The sequence below is a fragment of the Hyla sarda genome, chromosome 4 (assembly GCF_029499605.1).
Source record: "Hyla sarda isolate aHylSar1 chromosome 4, aHylSar1.hap1, whole genome shotgun sequence".
NCBI classification, from domain to species: domain Eukaryota; kingdom Metazoa; phylum Chordata; class Amphibia; order Anura; family Hylidae; genus Hyla; species Hyla sarda.
This window is the reverse complement of record NC_079192.1, coordinates 311483036-311504539: the sequence shown is the minus strand read 5'-3', so window position 1 is coordinate 311504539 and position 21504 is coordinate 311483036. Positions and strand designations below refer to the sequence as shown.

Sequence of the window (21504 nt, the reverse complement as noted above, 5' to 3'; positions counted from 1 at the left end):
GGGGAGCTGCTGACCTAATGTGGGGGGGAGCTGCTGACCTAATGTGGGGGGGAGCTGCTGACCTAATGTGGGGGGGAGCTGCTGACCTAATGTGGGGGGGAGCTGCTGACCTAATGTGGGGGGGAGCTGCTGACCTAATGTGGGGGGGAGCTGCTGACCTAATGTGGGGGGGAGCTGCTGACCTAATGTGGGGGGGAGCTGCTGACCTAATGTGGGGGGGAGCTGCTGACCTAATGTGGGGGGGAGCTGCTGACCTAATGTGGGGGGGAGCTGCTGACCTAATGTGGGGGGGAGCTGCTGACCTAATGTGGGGGGGAGCTGCTGACCTAATGTGGGGGGGAGCTGCTGACCTAATGTGGGGGGGAGCTGCTGACCTAATGCGGGGGAACTGCTGACCTAATGCGGGGGAACTGCTGACCTAATGCGGGGGAACTGCTGACCTAATGCGGGGGAACTGCTGACCTAATGCGGGGGAACTGCTGACCTAATGCGGGGGAACTGCTGACCTAATGCGGGGGAACTGCTGACCTAATGCGGGAGAACTGCTGACCTAATGCGGGAGAACTGCTGACCTAATGCGGGAGAACTGCTGACCTAATGCGGGGGAACTGCTGACCTAATGTGGGGGAACTGCTGACCTAATGTGGGAGAGCTGCCTACTATTGTGGGGGAACATGCTGCCTACCTAATGTGGGGGAACTATACTGCCTACTTAATATGGGGGGAACTACAAGGTACTGTACATCGCGGTAGGAGGGTTAGCAAGTATATCACAAACTCTATATTTTAACTGTAAAAGTTGGGGGTAGTCTTATACGCTGGCATATACGGTATGTAAAATCCAGTCTATATAGCATTGTACGTGGGGACAATGTGGGGGCATACAGAGCAACAATCATTTCCTACTAAATCATTACGCGCATGTAGCACTAAATGATCACTGCTCTCACAACTTGTATGTCTCCACATTGTCTCTTGTTATGAGGTAATATAGGCAGAAGATTTTACATGTGAATACCACTCAATTTTATTTTTACTCTCCAATTGGATTTTGGGTGGATTGTTTTAACATTGACTTAAAAGGGTATTCCAGGCAAAAAATTGTTATATATATATCAACTGGCTCCAGAAAGTTAAACAGATCTGTAAATTACTTCTATTAAAAAATCTTAATCCTTTCAGTACTTATGAGCTTCTGAAATTAAGGTTGTTCTTTTCTGTCTAAGTCCTCTCTGATGACACCTGTCTCGGGAAACACCCAGTTTAGAAGCAAATCCCCATAGCAAACCTCTTCTAAACTGGGCGTTTCCCGAGACAGGTGTCATCAGAGAGGACTTAGACAGAAAAGAACAACCTTAATTTCAGAAGCTCAAAAGTACTGAAAGGATTAAGATTTTTTAATAGAAGTAATTTACAAATCTGTTTAACTTTCTGGAGCCAGTTGATCTATATAAAAAAAGTGTTTGCCTGGAATACCCCTTTAAATGTGTCAGCAGATATCTGCACTAGTGGCAGATTTACAGATATTCTACATACCCATTGAAGTCAATGGTAAGAAAATCTGGTAGTTATGCTGCATATTTTGATGCAGATTTTCTGCTGCCAGGTCAAGGAGAAAAAAGGAAGCAGAAAATAAGCACAAATATGCATAAAATCTGCTCGTATGAACGGACCCTTAAGATATGTTCACTTCACATGGACGGATCTTCTAGGACTTTTCCGCTCAGACAGAGCTGCGGTGTCTGCTACCAAAACCGCAGCTTTTCTAGAGCAAAAAATCATGCAGAAGATCGATCTGTGTAAATGTACCCTAAGGGTAGGGTCACATGTGCCATATTTTTCTGTGTATTTGCTGCTGCATATTTTCCTGCCCATTGAAGTCAATGGCTAGCAAAATCATCTGCGTATTTTGCTACCCATTGACTTTAATAAGTAAGAAAATAAGCAGCAGCAAATAAGCAGCAAAATACGGCACGTGTGACCCTACTCTAAGAGAATTTCCCCACATCATAAAATAAAAATAAGAGAAAACTATTTGTATTTTGAGTCATATATTGTAGTTAACAATAATTCATTTGAAGTCAGCGCTTAGTGGACCTGGAGAAGAGGGGCTAATACAAGGTGAGTACTAGTAGCAAGCGCTAGAATTCATGTGTATGGGTTATTAACACTTTGATATGAAAGACAGGAAGGTGTTTAAATCTGGCAACCACCATATGTAAGGGTCAAGAAAGGTGCTCTGTTTCCTGCCATTTTTTTCTAAAAACAGGAACAGGATAGAAGGAAAACCTCAGATATGGAACTGTACATTTACTTCAAACAGACCTATCAAATGTAATTTATGAAAAGTCACAAGTAACTACACACAGATTTCTGACCAATTTCGATTATTATCACTATAAATTTGTATGTGAAAACAGTCCATTCCTGTGTATGGCCAAATGAACGATCACTGAATTGTTTGTACAGCCACCCAACAATGACTTTTAGGGCTGCACGATCACAGCTATAAACAGACGATCAACCAATTGGCCGTTCGCTGGCTCTTTTACGCAGGACATTAATTTGTCTGTTTGGCCAATATGTGCCCCATGTAAAAGGCCCTTCTAGTCAGCTTTACTGTGAAGGTGTGGAAACAGTTAAGCTTTTCAGTACTTCTCTCAGAGAACAAATGCCTCAGGCTGCAGAGCTGCAGAGATCACACATCTTCTGTCTATGCTCTGTCCCTGTTCAGCCTCGCCACAGAAACAAGCATTTAGATTATCATCAATGTCCTAAAAGAACCTATACAACAGCCACATGGCTACAGTATGGTATTATGTAGGCATTGATAGATATATCCATATACAGTGTAAAAAGAGAACAAGGGACGGACACAGCCTGAGGACAGGACCCCCAAGTAGCGCAGCCTAAGGTGAATTCACACTGGATCAGCTGCAGGTTTAGAAGTGTGGATTTTACAAGACAGTCTCTTTATTGATGCCAATTCAAAATACATAGGAATCAGCAACTGCAGATTTTACAACTTAATACCAGCAATGGACCCTGGTGTGCAAATATAGCCTTTGCGGTTCACGTTCACATGGTAGGATTTTAAAGAGAGTTTCCTGAAGTGTGTTTAAGCCAAGGCGGTTTGAAGCAGCGGAAAATCCACAGCAGGTTACAGTGAATTCAATGTAATCTGCTACAGATTTTGCAGTGGAAAACCAGCCACGGTTTAAACTCACTGCAAACTGACTTGTAATCATCAGTGTTACCCGCACTAACCTGTTGGTATAGGTGTGGAGTGCGGGTGACACTGATGACAGCCATTCTTACCTGTCCCTGTTTCATGGTCCTGTTGTCCCGCTAACTTGCTCCATATCTTCTGTTCTGGTGGCGGGCTTGGGGCATGGGCGGAGCTTCACTGCTGCGGTTTCCCCAGGCCTGCTCGCAGCGGGTACCAGCAGAGAAGCAGCAGCTGCAATGTCAGGAAGTTTTGGATGTGCTCCAAAACGGAAGAAACGGAGAAAGATAGTGGGACAACGGGAGCGCAGAATGGAGACAGGTAAGTATGGTTGGCATCAGTGTCACCCACACTACACAGCTGTAAAAACAGGTTAGTTCGGGTAACAATAATGACAATTTTCCTCTCAAGTTTAACTGTTATATCAGGTAATTTTTCCAGGATAAGTTGTCCTGTATATGTTCATGATTAGTAGTATATTTTCCCCCTTTGTACATTGTGTAGTGGCTGTGCTGGGTTGCTGCAGCTAAGCTCCCATTGAAGTGTAAGGGAGCTGTATATGCGAGCACCAGAGCTCTAGCAAATAACTTATCAGCTGGATGTCAGACCCCCACCGATCAGATATTGATGGCCTATCCGGAGCTTAGACCATCGATAAATGAAGTCCCAGAAAACACAATTTAATGTGAAGATTAAAGGACATGTTAAACATGACATCTGGTAGGTCTTTGGCACGTCTCCTCTGTACATCTTATTTCACAGAAATTACCCCCCATCTGCTCTAAGATGTCATTTCAATGAATACAGATTAGTGTCAAAATAAAGAAAAAAAAAAGTGTAGTCTGTCTCAGTCTAGAATAACCGATTAGCATTTATTTTCCCGTCATGACACAGTAAAAAGTGATCCACTCCTCTTGCAGTTTTACTGATGCAGGCTTGAGATAGTCTTCCAGACTAAAAACAAATGCAATTTGCACATCTAGTTTCATAGTATCTACTAGGTTATAACATTTTTATCCAGTACTGTCTATCCAATGGATTTCTCAAATACATTGTAATAAATCATCTTTTATGTATAATAACTTGCATTTCTATAACCTTGGCAAAACTAGTATAGGAGGGAGAGTTGAGCCCTGCAGGCGTTGTCCAGTTAGGAGTGCGTGTATCCTGCCCCGCTCTATAGAACATCTTGTGTACCAGATTCCTCTGACACCTAGCCTCTGTGTGTTATTACTGCTGGGAAAGGGTGGATGACCGTGAATTCCACTGAAGAGTAAAGAAGCAGAAGGGAAAGGAGCCTGCAATATGGCATAACTAAATACATATAGATGTCAGCATGCAGGTCAGTCCCCAAATTAAACACTGTTGGATACTATTGCAGTCTTATATTTTTTCCTTTTTCTCCTTCCTAGTATACCCCCTAGGGTAGTGCAGGTTGGGAGCCACAGATATAAAATCCAATCTGAAGCGCCTTGTTATGTATTCCTACATGTAGGCCAATTATACAGAGCCAAAAATAAACCGTGACACTGTATACTCAGGAGGATCTGCTCAGAGAAAAATTACAGTCCATGCAAGCTTTACTTGGGCTCTGTTCATATTACGCTAGAGCCCTCCACTTGCTATGTATGTAGGGAGAGATTCTATAAGATGTATACTTCTTCTCAGCTGTATAGAACAGCATAGCAAATTACAATATTGTATGCAGAGGCATCCAGTAAATGAGATATAGAAATGTAATAAATTATCACAGTCTGGTTCTGGGGAAATGGGAACTGGATATGAGCTCAGACACCATTGTTATGTGACAATCTTTTTTACCATAACTAACATGGACTGGAAGCAATGCAGTGATCAGCTGACCTGGCCCCGTTCTAGGAAAGTAGTCCTCTCCAACAGGATAAACAAAAAGTGTAGATCCAGCACTTCAGGCAAAAGGAAGTATTAATTTAAAGTGTATCTGTTGCTTTAAAAAAAAACAAAAAAAAACTTCTGACATATCCTAGAGACATGTCAAAAGTTTCGATTGGTCCGGGTCCGAGTTTTCAGAACAAGCAGTGAGAAAACTGCAGCGGAGACAATCCCACAGACACATAGTAATGGGTCTTTCTTAGCGCACGTTTCTCCCAGCTAGTTCTAGCTATTGGTCGCGATCTGAACTCTCAGACCTCGGCCAATCAAAACTTTGTCTCTACAACATTTCAAAAGTTTTTTTTAAAGTGACAGGGAGGGCCTGTTAAATCTAATGAAACACCACTCAAAAAATGTAGCCAAAAACGTGTCTCTCTGTTCTTTTCTATTCCTTGGCTTTTGTACTGCACATTTTTCATACGAGCTACTGTAATATTTCTCTTTTTTATATATAGCTGGATCCTATCTACACTTCATTCTAGAGGAGAGTCTGCTTAGTGTAGGGTCCTTTCGGTATGAGGTCACCACATTGTGGCAGAGGGGGTCACACAATTTAATTGAAAGGTGGGCAAATAATCTATATGTATAGAAAATAGACCAGTACCGCAATTCAAACAATCCATAAATTCATTGTTCAATTTGGAATACATTTTTGTATTACTAATCCATTGCTAGACTAGAACATAGACAAGCAAGCAACAAGGAGGTGCAATCTGAGGTAACGTGTGTGTCATGCTGTAAAGTGCATTTATTTTGTAAAAAGTGTCTTACAGTAGATTGTGTATTTGTACACAGCTCCACGGTCTCCTTTAGGCAAACCTAGTTACCCTCAATATTTGTTAGATTGCTATAGAGAACTACATAGAAATCTATAAGAAACAACTGAACACCTTTCTAAATTAAACACACCAAAAGTCTGTATACATAAAAGGATTGGTCTTTAGTTTGCTTGCTGAATGCCAAATTTAACAACTTTCTAAATAGTCTTCATTAGAAATTTCCTACCATTTAGCTGCTACTCAGGGTAAGATATGCCTGTCAGACAGATTTTCTGCTCTCAGTGTAAGAGATGGCAGCAAGGACTGGGAGGTAGTTATACTAGCTTAAAGGGTACCTCTCATCAAATAAACTTTTGATATATTTTAGATTAATGAATGTTGAATAACTTTCCAATAGCATGTTAATGAAAAATATGCTTCTTTCTATTGTATTTTTCCTGATCAATCCTGTCAGCAAGCATTTCTGACTCATGCTGGAGTCCTAAACACTCAGAGCTGCCAGCCTGCTTTGTTCACAGCCAAACAGGCTGTGAACAAAGCAGGCTTGCAGCTCTGAGTGTTCTCCTTTGTGAACAAAGCAGACTGGCAGCTCGCAGTGTTTAGGACTCCAGCATGAGTCTGAAATGCTTGCTGTCAGGACTGGTAGGGAGACCCCTAGTGGTCATTTCTTCAAAGTGGAAAAATTTAATAGAAAGAAGCATATTTTTTAAATTTTAAAAGAAGTTATTCTGCATACATTAATCTATAATATATTAAAAGTTTTTTTGATGAGAGGTACCCTTTAAAGAGGAGACTTAGGGAAAAGAATTCTCGCAGGACAGCTCGCACAGGCTATCTTTAATAGGAGGGCACACAAAGGGTAGTTTGCAGTGGAGAATAATATAGGCTATGTACAAGAACAGAGAGAAGACAGCACTCACATAGCAAAAATAAAAACATACTTTCAAAAAAGTTGTCTATAGATTAAGTAACACCATTAAAAGCATTTATTTTTATTTTTTTTATTCTACTTTGCATTCATAGGGGGAGATTTATCAGAACCGGTGACAGTAGTGCAGTTGTATAACATCCAGAATAGTTACCATTCGCGCACACTTGCTTAACCACATGAGAAGCAACTTCCTTGATAGCCGGGCTCTACGGACCTCACAGCACTAACTTTCAACACAATATCATGGTGCATTAAATCAGCAGACAGGTAGGATATATTGAAAACTCTCACATTAGTCAATAGGAGAACACTCCAATATACTGTATACTTATTTATTCTTTAACCCCTTAAGGACTCAGTGTTTCTCTGTTTTTTGCACTTTCGTTTTTTCCTCCATAATTCTTAAAATCATAATTCTTAAAATTTTGCACCTAAAAATTCATATGGTGGCTTATTTTTTGTGGCACCAATTTTACTTTGTAATTACATCAGTCATTTTACCCAAAAATCAACGGCGAAAGAGAAATAACTAATTCATTGTGCGACAAAATTGAAGAAAAAATTCAATTTTGTAACTTTTGGGCGCTTCCGTTTCTACGCAGTCCATTTTTTGGTAAAAATGACACCTTCTCTTTATTCTGTAGGTCCATACGATTAAAATGATACCCTACTTATCTATGTTTGTTTTTGTCGCACTTCTGGAAAAAATCATAACTAAATGCACGAAAATGTTTACATTTAAAATTGTCATCTCCTGACCCCTATAATTTTTTGTAACGGTATGAGGGCAAATTTTTTGCGCCGTGGTCTGAAGTTTTTAGTGGTACCATTTTCGTATTGATGAGACTTTTTGATCGCTTTTTATTCATTTTTTCTTGATCTCGAAAGGGACCAGAAATAGGCTATTTTAGACTTTGGAATTTTTTTGCGCATACGCCATTCACCGTGCGGTTTAATTAACTATATATTTTTAGAACTCTGACATTTCCGCATGCGGCGATACCACATGTTTATTTTTATTTACACGCTTTTAATGGGAAAAGGGGGGTGATTTAAACTTTTATTAGGGAAGGGGTTAAATGATCTTTATTAACTTTTTTTTTTCCCCATTTTGTTTTTGCAGTGTTACAGCCCGCATAGGGACCTATAACACTGCACACACTGATCTTTTACATTGATCTTTTTTATCTCCTAGGATAACATTGATCGATGATTCTGCCCCTTGACTGCTCATGCCTGGATCTCAGGCACTGAGCAGTCATTTGGCGATCGACAACGCAGGAGGCAGGTAGGGATCCTCCTTGTGTCTGCCAGCTGTTCAGGACACTGATTTCACCACGGCGGTCCCGAACAGCCCACTGAGCTAACTGGCAGTACTTTACTTCCACTTTAGACACAGCGATAAACTTTGAACGCCGCGTCTGAAGGGTTAATAGCACGCTGCACCACGATCTGTGCCGCGCGCTACTAGCCACGGGTCCCGGCCATTGTTAGAGGCAGATTCCGACCTGCTATGATGCTGGGCCACACCGTGGCCCCGCATTATAGAAAGAGAGCGGACTCAGGGCGTAAAGGTACACCCTGCGTCCTTAAGGGGTTAAACTTCCTTTTTCACATTTCATGGTGTAAGATATAGATAATTCCATATAGCAAGATGGATAAAGCACATACCTCGGTAAGATAGAGAGAGACAAGAGTACAAACCTGCCGCGCTACGTTTCAGGGGCACACCCCCTAAGTCATATGCACAGGATCATGGCTCAGGTGAGTTTAAATGTTTGAGCAGTGGAAGACAGTAGATAGGACTAATCATTCACGAACTGCGTGTACTTCCATTATATACTTATATTTAGCACACTGTTCACACTGAAAATGCACCTCTACATAAATATTTCCAAAAAGACTTTAAAATTACAATTCTCATTTAAGCCTTTAGGTTCCAGTGATTCCAGTTCTACAATCCAAAAGGTTTCCCTTTTTTAACAAGTTTCGCCTGTTCACATCCACAATATTAATTTACCAGTACCTCTTCTAATATCTACCATCTGAGATCGGATGCCACATGAAGTTTAAAGAAAAAATAGGTATATATCGGAGTGTTCTCCTATTGACTAATGGGAGATTTTTCAATATATCCTACCTGCTGATTAAAGCACCTTGATATTGTGTTGAACGAGAGTAGTGCAGTTGCCCATAGCAACAAATCAGACCGCTTCTTCTTTGCTATGGGCAACTGCACCACTCTTCCTCTACAAAGGTTTTGCTAAATCTCCCCCATTATGTTGTGAACAACATTTTGTCCTTCTGTCTTTATTAAAAGTTTGCTTAGGTTTTTCTTTACTGCCTCATCGTTCTGGAAGCTGTCACTGAAAATTCTGCCAGAGGTACTACCGGACAGACCTGTCTATCTCTCCTCTTCTGAACCATCCTCCAAATTGATTTATGTCCAGAGCAGCCAAACCGTGTATGAATAAAAGGAGGCTGAAGAAGTTAGATTTTTTTAACAACATTTTTAATAAAGACTAAATAGCCAATGTTTTTGTTGTTGTACTAAGCAAATATCAAAAAACAATGCTTCCCTTCTCAAGGAGGTTCTACAGTGGTGTGGGGGGGGGAATCAGAGAATAACTGGACATTGGAAAGAAAGTATAGTAAAAAGTATTATTTACATACATGTCAATCTATGATGTTAAAATGATCCTCAATACTCATTTATCAGCCCTACCTCGTCTTTGTATATATAGAGTCTCCTTTGCTATCCCCATGGTAACTATTACAGGTCATGAACACTGCTATTACAGTGCGCTTGTTATGCAGCATGCTGCTGATCTGTGGTCCTCCCCTATGCCTACAGAATGATGTCACGTCATGAATCCATTTCACTGTGTGTTTGCAGGCTAGGGTTGAGACAAAAAACAACACCTGGCCAGATGTCAGCTGGGAAATGTAGTCCTGCTGCTGTTGAAGCAAAAGGGTACAAGCCAAATCGATGCATTCTGAAAATAGGGTAATCAAAACAAAAAACAAAAAACTATGCATGCATAAATGAAAGTGTTTGATAGTTTTTAACATGTTGTGTTTAGAGATGAGCGAAGTTACAGTAATTCGATTTGTCACAAACTTCTCGGCTCAGCAGTCTGCATAAATTAGTTCAGCTTTCAGGTGCTCCAGTGGGCTTTAAAAGGTGGATGCAGTCTTAGGAGGGAGTCTCCAGCCCACCGAAGCACCTGAAAGCTGAACTTATTTATGCAGGATAAAGTCAGCAACTGCCGAGCCGCGAGGTTCGTGACGAATTGAATCACTGTAACTTTGCTCATCTCAAGTTGTGTTATGTCCCTTAACCCAAAACTTTATAGCCTACTAAATCCCAAGTCTAGTAAAACAGGAGACGGTATAGTTCATTTAGCATCATGCATGACAGAATACAATACCACCTGCAGTCCAAAAAGAGAAAAAAACTGGAAATGATACCAAATGCACTGAACACTGCCCTTTACGATGGCACACTGGTAAGCCGGTTTTTAAAGGGGTACTCCGCTGCTAGACATCTTCTCCTCTATCCAAAGTATAGGGGAAAAAATGTCTGATCATGGGGGTCCCGCTGCTGGAACCCCCCGCGATCTCCCGCAGCACCTGGCATTCTAAACAAACGCTGGGTTCCTGGGGCAGTGGTCGTGATGTCACACCGCACCTCCTCCATTCATGTCTATGGAAGGGGTGTGTCCACTGACACGTCCCCTTCCATAGAGATGGAGGGGGTATGACATGACATCACAAAGGGGCGTGGCCTTGACGTCACGATCACGGCCCCTGGGTACCCCTTTAAACCTATAGTGCAGGTGTAGCATTGTTTTTTAATGTGAAGCTAGCCTATTTAGTATAAAACTACTGCAGTTCCTTTTAGAGTTCTGAATAGTAATCTAATGTATACCATTTTAGTAACAGTTTTAGCAGTGTTTCCTCTCAGCAGTTCTTTCTGTTTACAGCTTATGAGAGTGAGGAATCCACAAAAATATAGACAGATACTTTATATGCAAATTGAATCTAACAGCAGATTGCCGAATATTATTTGACAACAAACACATGCTTCCATTTCAGGCTACTCGGAATATCATCACTTCCATTTAAAGAAAGGCCACACAAAGCAGCTGACTGGCATTCAAGGTGCAGCCAGAAACCAGAAACCATGCCAACATGTGATTCTGTAGGTAAAACTGCTGTTTACCTGGTTGTAAACAAATCAATATCACAGCTGATTTGTGGTGAAACTGCATGTTGGCACGGATTTTACCCACATGTGAGCTGCGTCTCAGCTGCTACATGTTGGCTTTATTCTTATGTATCTGCCATGTCTTTAGATACAGGTTTTTTTATTTTAGTAGTTGCTGCTGGTAGGTTTGAGTTTAAGAAACCTGTTACCTTTATGCAAGAGCTGGAGACACAGGTTGCCAGTCAGTACATCTGCACTTCCCATCCAGTTTGGTTGGTGTAACAAGCATCTAGTTTGTGACCCTTTGTCTGCTGATAGCTTTTTTGTCTATTCTGTCTATGTACATTTCTATTGGTCAGCATGAGGTTCTTGCCTGTTCGTAGTATTCATAAATCAGTTTGTGAGTACTACTCCCTGCATGTTTTTTTGACCATGAATTGCCGCAGTTTTTACATGTTTAACACATTTCATAGGAGGGAAATGTGTTGTAGAAAGACGTAAGGTTTTTTTATGCAGTTCTCCGTGTGAATATACCCTAAGGGTGTGTTCACATGTCGGAACATAAACAGAAAATTTCCTAGTGGACATTCTGCAAACCGTGGTGTCCAGCAGAATATGTTGCCGCTAAGGCAGCTTGGAAATGCACCATCTCCATAGACAGCAATGCATTTATGAGCGGACTCCACCTAAAGAATGGACACCTCAATTCTTTCGGCAGAGGCTGGAATAAGGATTTCCGCGGCAGATGTTTCTGCAGTGAAAATTAAACAGTGTGCACAGTGCAGCAAAATCCCATTGAAATCAATGAGACTCTGCAATAGAATTTCTAAACAGAATTTCCAAGTGGGGAATGGAAATTCCAGCATGTGAACAAACCCTTAGAATATCAGCTACATGTTAGCAAACAGAAGCAGACAAAGGCTATGAGAAAGCTCCAGATTTATCCGTGAAGTTATCGCATATATAAAGAACTAGTCTTTCCATTCTATGGGTACATTCACACTGCGGAATTCCGCCAGCAGAATTCTGCGCAGTGAACAGTACCATCAGTGTGAATGGGTCTTCCGCGAGACCCGTTCATACTGCGGTATTCGGTATGGACAATTCCACCGCTGAAATTGTTCTGCACAAAGAAACAACATGTTCATTCATTGCACCATTCCGTGGGTACTGCATAGCAGTCAACAGTGAATGCGCATTGCCCCGCAGTCCTACCACCGAAGTATTTTCGGCAGCGGCCGCCTGACGGAATCTCCTCTAGTGGAATTCCATGAGCGGAGATTCCGCAGTGTGAAATACCTTAAAACTGGGAAAACATGCACTGCTGAGGGCTAAATCTCAAAATTCTAGCTGTCAACGATTTTCATCCACATTCACCTTTTTTTTTATGTGAAGCCAGAAGAATATTCGGGCAACACCTCACATTCATTCCTTTCAATAATTTAGGTAGCGAAACAAGCGGTAGTGTGTGGGGAGCAGTACGGAATGAAACCGGGAGAGGGAATACAAAAACTGGTATGCAACGGTCCCCGCTAATCCAGACACAGGAGAATCCCTAGAGAGCGGAGACGTGTCCTGGCCATTCTTCTCTATAGAACATAAAATGCACATAACAAATCCAGGCATATCACAGACTTTAGAACCATATTTCCCAACCAGTGTGCTTCCAGCTGTTGCCTTCGGCTCTCCGGGCATGCTGGGAGTTTTGCAAAAGCTTGAGGCACACTGGTTGGGAAACACTGCTTGAGTGCACAAAAAATAAAAAGGAGAAAAAGTGGACAAGTTGTGTCTGCAACATATTTTCAGCCCCCCCCCCCCCCAACTGTCCATACCGCACACAGAAGATAAGAACCTAGATCGAAAAAATCAAATGTCAACATGGGAAGAGGTGACAAATGTGTTACCTTTCAGTGAATCATTTTCTGCTCTCATTATGTCGATCAGGGAGCTTTCCAGTGAATGCATGTCAAATGTTCTGGTGCGATCCTGCAAAAGGTCACATAATATTTAGATGGAAGAAAGAATTTAAAAAAATAAAAAATAAAAACACAACACACACACACACACACCAAGGAACAAACATTAAAATTATTTATAATTGGATGACAATAGTTATTAATACTTAAAGGTATTAACATCTCGGTCTCCCGCAGCAGGATACATTTAGTATGTGCAGGCAATCTCACCTTGAGACTCACATGATCAGATGGCTTCCCAGAACTGGAGTATAGACTCTCATGGGATCTCCGGCATGGTAGTCCATCTGAACATGTGAGATTGCCCCCAAAGTTTAACCCTCTAGAGGACAACAAACATGTATACCCTGGCTGCCTGGTACTTGGTGTATCTGAACGTACATATACATCCTGACAGCCATACTGAATATGAAACCCCTGCATAGCTTGCTTTCTGAGGCTGGGGACCTGCTGCTAATGGTGGACATTAACCCTTCAGATGCTGTGATCAATACTGATGATGGCAACCAAAGTTTTTCCAGGGCCTTGGGAGACTCATCGGACCCCCCGCTGCATGATTACAGGGGCTCAATTAGTCAAGATGGTGGCAGGCTATACAAATGGTTTGCAGATATTACTGATCACTGCTATGCCAATGCATGCACTGAACAGTAATGGCAATCTAATAAGATTATAGATAGACAGACAGACATAGTTCCCTACAGGGAATTAAAGTTATTTTTTTGCTTCTAAAATGTGACTAGGCCTCTCCCTCAATAAAAAATGAAGTCACCCCCGATTCCAATTTTACAACTTAAAAACAAAAAACAAACAACAAATACACAAATACATACACATCGTTTTGCCAAGTGGAAATGTCTGAACATATAAGTCACATATATGCAAAAGTGGTAAGCAATGCAAAAAAATTAGCCCTCATACAGCCTTGTATATGGAAAAATAATAAGTTATAGGGGTCAGAATAAAAAAAAAAAATTATATTTTTTTAAAAGCAGTAAAATTATAGAAAAACATGTAAACATGGGTACTGTTTTAATGGTATTGACCCATGGAACAAAAACAACAGTTTTACTGTAAAGTGAAAAAGCGTAAAAAACAAAACCCTCCATAAGTTTAAAAATTGCAGTTTTGTTTTGTTTGTTCTGAAGAATTTTTTTGGGGTTGTGCTGTGTTCTTAAGATTAAAGGGTATCCAGGATTTTCTTAAAATCCAGTATGATAAAACACAAATTAAATGGCTGCTATTAAAAGACGACTGTATCTATTCCCTACTCCTGGCGGCACCAGGCCTTGCTGCCTTTCTTTAAAACTTGGCAGTGTTTCACAATAACACATAGATGGCTGCAATGAGGGGTTCAGGAAGCACGAAACTGCTGACAGGTTCCCTTTAGAGGGGTTGTGCAAGATAAGAACATGGCTGTTTTCTTCTTGCAACAGCTTCTTGTCTGCCCATAAGGTTATGTGTGATATTGCAGCTCAGCACCATTCGCTTCAATGAAGCAAAACTGCCAAAGCAGACACACACAGTGCAGTAATCTTCACATTAGCCTGTTCCCTCCTCCTGTATGGCATTAAGAATTGTATTCTTTTCCTTACAGCCGCTCTTATCAGAGCATAGGATTTAGCGTTTTGGCCTTTCAATAAATATTGCAGAAGCATTGTCCCTTTACAGAGAACCACAGTCTAAGGCTATGTTCACACAACATATTTTATGCGGAATACCCGGCCGAAAATTTCCATTGGGCATTCGGTAGACAGCGGGGGAGATTTATCAAAAACCTGTTCAGAGGAAAAATTGTTGAGTTGCCCACAGCAACCAATCAGATCGCTTCTTTCATTTTTAAAGAGACCTGTGAAAAAATGAAAGAAGAAATCTGATTGGTTGCTATGGACAACTCAGCAACTTTACCTGTACACAGGTTTTCATCAATCTCCCCCAGCCAGCGCTAGGTCTGTTTGAAAATGCGCAGTCTTCATAGACGGCAATGCATTTCCAAGGGAATTCCGGAAGAAAAATTGACATGTCAATTCTTTTTGCGGTGGCCAGAATTGGAATTTCTGCGATAGGAGTTTCTGCTACAAAAATTCCGCTGTGTGTATGGTGCAGCAAAATCCCATTAAGTCCGCTGCGAGTTACGCCACCATTGATTTAAATGAGTCCACAGACAGTCCGCAATAGTGTCAGATTTACGGACTGTCCACGGACCCATTCAAATGAATGGTAGCGTAACTCGCAGCGGATTTCCCGCAGCTAGTTACTAGCGTGTGAACGCACCCTGAAAAAAAAAAACAATGCGATTCTGCTGCAACAAAATTTTCAAGCTGAATTATTCCTTCGGACTCCACTCGGATATTCCGCCATGTAAACAAAGCTTATACACACGAGGGTTCCCCTACAGCAGAAACTTCGCATACTGCCCTATTCACCTTAGTAGGGGCTTACTGAAATCAATGTGCCTGCAGCCAAAATATCCAGATTCTAATGAACAGAACCAATTCTACAAATTATCTATGCCACAAATCTGCTATGTGTTGAGTATACCTTTAAAAGGGGTTATCTAGGAATAGAAAACGATATGGTAATTTCTTCCAAAAACAGTGCAACCCCTGTCCTCACGTTGCGTGTGTTATTACTGGTTGTCTCCATTCACTTCAATAGAACTGAGCTGCAATATCACACACAACCTGAGGACAGAGGTGGCACTGTTTTTTGGAAGAAATTAGCTCTGGTTTTCTATTCCTGGACAACCCCAATCAGCTTCAGACAATTTACATTACTGGAGTAGTTTGTAAATCACTTCTACAATATTAATTGGTTCCAGGACGACCATTGTATGTTGAAACCATTGTATGTTGAGACCATAACTCTATGGAAACCTGGTAATTGGTTCTGAAGCCCCAAAATGTCATCAAAAATAGGAAAAAGTGAGGATTAAAGATAAATAAGTAGATAACTAATACAGATAAAGCAAATCCTTAAATATAAAAGTAAGAAAGATCTGCTGGAAGCTGTAAATCACTGTCTATTTCAGTGTTTCCCAACCAGGGTGCCTCCAGCTGTTGCAAAACTACAACTCCCAGCATGCCCGGACAGCCAAAGGCTGTCCAGGCATGCTGGGAGTTGTAGTTTTGCAACAGCTGGAGGCACTCTCTTTGGAAAACACTGGTCTATGTAGAGGACAGGAGCTTCTTCAGGGTCCTAAAAAATGTCCTAAAAAAAATAAAATAAAAAAATAAAATAAAAAAAATAAAATAAAAAGGAAAATGGAGCCGCCCTCAACTGATGTACAGAGGAGCAGCTAACCCTGGCACAGGTAAAGAGTACAGAACATGTAATACCTCCCTGTACTGTAGGGGGCGCTACCAGACACCAATCAGTGCATGCACTTTAGGAATACACGGGTTTTACCAGTGAATTATCCATTCTGATTGGTCAGTTCTTCCAGCCATTGACACGTTACGCAGATTCCATAGCATTGTATGTTGAGTCTGGTTTCAAGTTACAATGGTCCAGAAAAGAAACTATTGTATGTTGAAACTATTGTATGTTGAGGCCATTGTAAGTTGAGGGATCACTGCATTAGGGTGCATTCACACACACACACCGAATTCGCAGTTGCAGATTTTACAAGCCAATTCTTATTATGCAATGTATTTTTGCATGGCATGTCAAAAAAGTTATAGCCATGTAACGAACTGCTTGTGTAACAGCAGTTATTGTATCCAAATGCAGGATTTTACTACTTAAAAGGGGTTATCCAGGAAAAAAAAAATATCAACTGGCTCCAGAAAGTTAAACAGATTTGTAAATTACTTCTATTAAAAAATCTTAATCCTTTCAGTACTTATGAGCTTCTGAAGTAGAGTTGTTCTTTTCTGTCTAAGTGCTCTCTGATGACATGTGTCTCGCGAACCGCCCAGTTTAGAAGCAAATCCCCATAGCAAACCTCTTCTAAACTGGGCGGCTCCTGAGACACGTGTCATCAGAGAGGACTTAGAACAGAAAAGAACAATTCTACATCAGAAGCTCATAAGTACTGAAAGGATTAAGATTTTTTAATAGGAGTAATTTACAAATCTTCAACTTTCTGGAGCCAGTTGAGCTGTATATATAAAATGTTTTTTCCTGGAAAACCCCTTTAAATAATTGTGCCGGGATCACACACCTTTTCACAGCGTCAGACATTTGTACTGCAGTGTATGAATGCAGGCCAGGAAATGGATTCCACAGTGAACAGAAAGCAACACGGATAAAATATAAAAGCTCAAGGCAACATTGGGGATGATGTAACAAAACTAGCGCAAAGGAAAAGTGTCCACCATAGCAACCAATAAAATTCCATCTCTCATTTTTCAGACATGGACTCACTTGGAAACAGTAACTACTTTTATATAATCAGTTTTGACCCATCTCTTCACTGCACTTTTCCCAAAATAATTACACAGAAAAATTCCATTACATTGAAGAAATACTGCATGACTTCCACTGGAAGTAGTTCTGTCAGCCATCAAAGCTTCTTCCTTCTTAATGGCGTTAGGTAAGCCAGGCAGCAGACTGTGGCAATGTCTGCAGGACTCCCAGATCATGCGGTAGGTCTTCATCCATTAGTAAACAGGAGCTCGGGATGAGGTCTGACAGAACTCTTCTCTGCTATTTCCTGAAGTCAGGAGGAAAACAGGAAGTAAGGAGTAGAGAGAAGAGAATATCTGGGGGGAGGAAAGGGCAGAGGTCTCTGGAACGTAAACTACAGCTGGATTTTGTTGTTGGCTGGAGGTCAGCTGTGGACACCAGACCTAGAAATACATTTAAATAAATCATACAAGGAGACCCATTGGTCAGTCTGCAGGACAGCGTGATCCTAGATCAAACAAACTTTAAGAAATCCTATAGAGAACACTGGTGTTCATCTCCTGCTGAATTACTAAGGGGTGTGGGGAAGCTTAGGGGGGGGGAGGCTTAACATTTGTATCCGTCTGGAGACAGGACAATGGGGGGAGGTTCCTGCTGCAGCCAGTTGTCTTAAAGAGGCACTCCGGTGCTTTCACATCTTATCCCCTAAGATGCCTGATCACGGGAGTCCCACAGCTGGGGACACCCGGGATCTTGCACGCGGCACCCCGTTTGTAATCAGGGCCCGGAGCGTGTTTGCTCCAGGGCCGATTACGGTCGACCGCAGGGCCGGCGGCGTGTGACGTCACGCCTCCGCCCCTCAATGCAAGCCTACGGGAGGGGGCGTGATAGCTGCCATGCCCCCTCCCATAGACTTGCATTGAGGGGCAGAGCGTGAGGTCACACGGGGACAGAAGCGTGACGTCACACGCCGCCGGCCCTGCGGTCGACCGTAATCAGACCCGGAGCGAACACGCTCCGGGCACTGATTACAAACGGGGTGCCGCGTGCATGATCATGGGCGTCCCCAGCTGCGGGACTCCCCCGATCAGGCATCTTATCCCCTATCCTTTGGATAGGGGATAAGATGTGTAAGCACCGGAGTACCCCTTTAATGCTCACCTTTGGCTGTGTTAACACAGTCATCTAGACTCGTCCCACTCTTCTCCAGTCAAAAAAAAAAAACTAAAAACGGACAATAACAGATGCAAAAGGATGTTATCCATTTATATTCGTTATTGTTCAGTTAATAAACAAAAAAAAAAAAAACGGAAATGAGTGCAGACAGGTACAAATGGATTATACAGCCTGCAAGAACGGAACCGAAACAGGATTAATAAATAAAAAAAAATAAACAGGGACAGACTGCCGTGTGAACGCACCCGTAGGCTGCGTTCACATCACGATTTCTCCATCCAACTTGAATACACGATTTTATAACTTAAAATCGTATGAAATCATATTTAAAGTCAGATCAATTGACCTCCATTAAAAAAATCGGATCCATCACACACATCCGATTTGATCTGCATCCGATTTCACACGATTTTTGTTCGGGTCTGAAATCGGGGTTGACCACCAAAAAATCGTGTGAAATCGGATGCGGATCAAATCGGATGTGTGTGATGGATCCGACTTTATATACGATTTCATACGATTTTAAGTTATAAAATAGTTTACTCAAGTCGGATGGAGAAATCGTGATGTGAACGCAGCCTTAGTCGTAACCCTTCACTGCTGAAAACAGGATACCGACCTATACCGTAAAAGAGTAGTAAACCCCAGTGATTTCAAAGGCCGAACTAAGTCACTGAGCTTCTGAGTCTGCGCATACATCCCAAAAAGTCACTTGGTGACAACACTGCTCTCATTAACAGTTTTTGGAGGGATGCTGTCAGATACAACTAACTGGAGCACTAATACAGTACTGGTCTAGCCTAATAATCACCCATAGTGGTGGTTTTCTTCCCTCTTCTTATCAAGAGGAGCATTCAGGTGTATATAGGGAGCAAGATAGATATCTATCAGCACAACGACCATTCAGCAGACAATTATCTGAAATGTATGACCAGCTTTAACCCAGAGGTTTACTTTCCTGATACTTGGAGATTTTTGGTCGATTTAGTTCTGGAGAATATGTGGTGAGGTCTACATAGACATCAGTATAACCAACATAAGGATTGCATATTAGCTTCTATCTGTTGCTGACTCTACCTTTGTTAGATGCTTAGTCACAGAGTTTTATGGATCGTTTACTAAAGATTATATTTTAATGCAGAGCTGTACACTTTAAAGGGGTATTCCAGCCTTAGACATCTCATCCCCTATCCAAAGGATAGGGGATAAGATGTCTGATCGCGGGGGTCCTGTCACTGGGACCCCCTGCGATCTCTGTGCAGCTCCAGGCATTCTGTGCCGGGCGTTGCTCTTGAGACGGAGACGTTGCGCTAAGCCCCTAATGCTGTCTCCGCAAAGAATGCCGGGAGCTGCACAGAGATCGCAGGGGGTCCCAGTGGCAGGACCCCTGTGAGACATCTTATCCCCTATCCATTGGATAGGAGATAAGAGGTCTAAGGCCGGAATATCCTTTTAATGCAGAGCTGTATACTTTAATGCAGACAATCACTGAAAAGTGCTGGGGTCCTTTTTAAAAATGAGCCAGGTCTCTATCTTCGGAAAATATGGAAGCCGCTACTTCTATTCTGATGTGACTGGACCAGCCAATAGCATAAGTACAAACTTGTTTATTCATTCCAATGTGAAGGTAAGTACAGGGTGGGCCATTTATATGGATACACCTTAATAAAATGGGAATGGTTGGTGATATTAACTTCCTGTTTGTGGCACATTAGTATATGTGAGGGGGGAAACTTTTCAAGATGGGTGGTGACCATGACGGCCATTTTGAAGTCTGCCATTTTGAATCCAACTTTTGTTTTTTCAATAGGAAGAGGGTCATGTGACACATCAAAAACTTATTGGGAATTTCACAAGAAAAACAATGATGTGCTTGCTTTTAACTTAACTTTATTCTTTCATGAGTTATTTACAAGTTTCTGACCACTTCAATGTGCTGCCCATTGTGTTGGATTGTCAATACAACCCTCTTCTCCCACTCTTCACACACTGATAGCAACACCGCAGGAGAAATGCTAGCACAGGCTTCCAGTATCCGTAGTTTCAGGTGCTGCACATCTCGTATCTTCACAGCATAGACAATTGCCTTCAGATGACCCCAAAGATAAAAGTCTAAGGGGTCAGATCGGGAGACCTTGGGGGCCATTCAACTGGCCCACGAGGACCAATCCACTTTCCAGGAAACTGTTCATCAAGGAATGCTCTGACCTGACACCCATAATGTGGTGGTGCACCATCTTGCTGGAAAAACTCAGGAACGTGCCAGCTTCAGTGCATAAAGAGGGAAACACATCATCATGTAGCAATTTTGCATATCCAGTGGCCTTGAGGTTTCCATTGATGAAGAATGGCCCCACTATCTTTGTACCCCATATACCACACCATACCATCAATTGTTGTGTTCCAACAGTCTTGGAGGGATCTATCCAATGTGGGTTAGTGTCAGACCAATAGCGGTGGTTTTGTTTAACTTCACCATTCACATAAAAGTTTGCCTCATCACTGAACAAAATCTTCTGCATGAACTGAGGGTCCTGTTCCAATTTTAGTTTTGCCCATTCTGCAGCACCTGAAACTACAGATACTGGAAGCCTGTGCTAGCATTTCTCCTGCGGTGTTGCTATCAGTGTGTGAACAGTGGGAGAAGAGGGTTGCATTGACAATCCAACACAATGGGCAGCACATTGAACACATTTTATAAGTGGTCAGAAACTTGTAAATAACTCATGAAAGAATAAAGTTACGTTAAAACCAAGCACATCATTGTTTTTCTTGTGAAATTCTCAATAAGTTTGATGTGTCACATGACCCTCTTCCTATTGAAAAAACTAAAGTTGGATTCAAAATGGCCGACTTCAAAATGGCCACCATGGTCACCACCCATCTTGAAAAGTTTCTGCCCTCACATATACTAATGTGCCACAAACAGGAAGTTAATATCGCCA

General features: G+C 41.8%; 1 protein-coding gene across 5 annotated transcripts in view; it reads right to left on the bottom strand.

Moving 5' to 3' along the window:
• CPEB4 (cytoplasmic polyadenylation element binding protein 4) overlaps positions 1-21504 on the bottom strand; it is a 96643-nt gene that overhangs the window by 48015 nt on the left and 27124 nt on the right. For 3 of the 5 annotated variants that reach the window (XM_056574853.1, XM_056574852.1, XM_056574854.1), the window contains one exon: positions 12962-13043. In XM_056574853.1, coding sequence (XP_056430828.1) covers positions 12962-13043 — 82 coding nt within the window. Of the gene's footprint in view, positions 1-12961; positions 13044-17492; positions 17620-21504 lie in introns of those variants that run through there. The other 2 variants (XM_056574855.1, XM_056574856.1) reach the window with 2 other exon arrangements.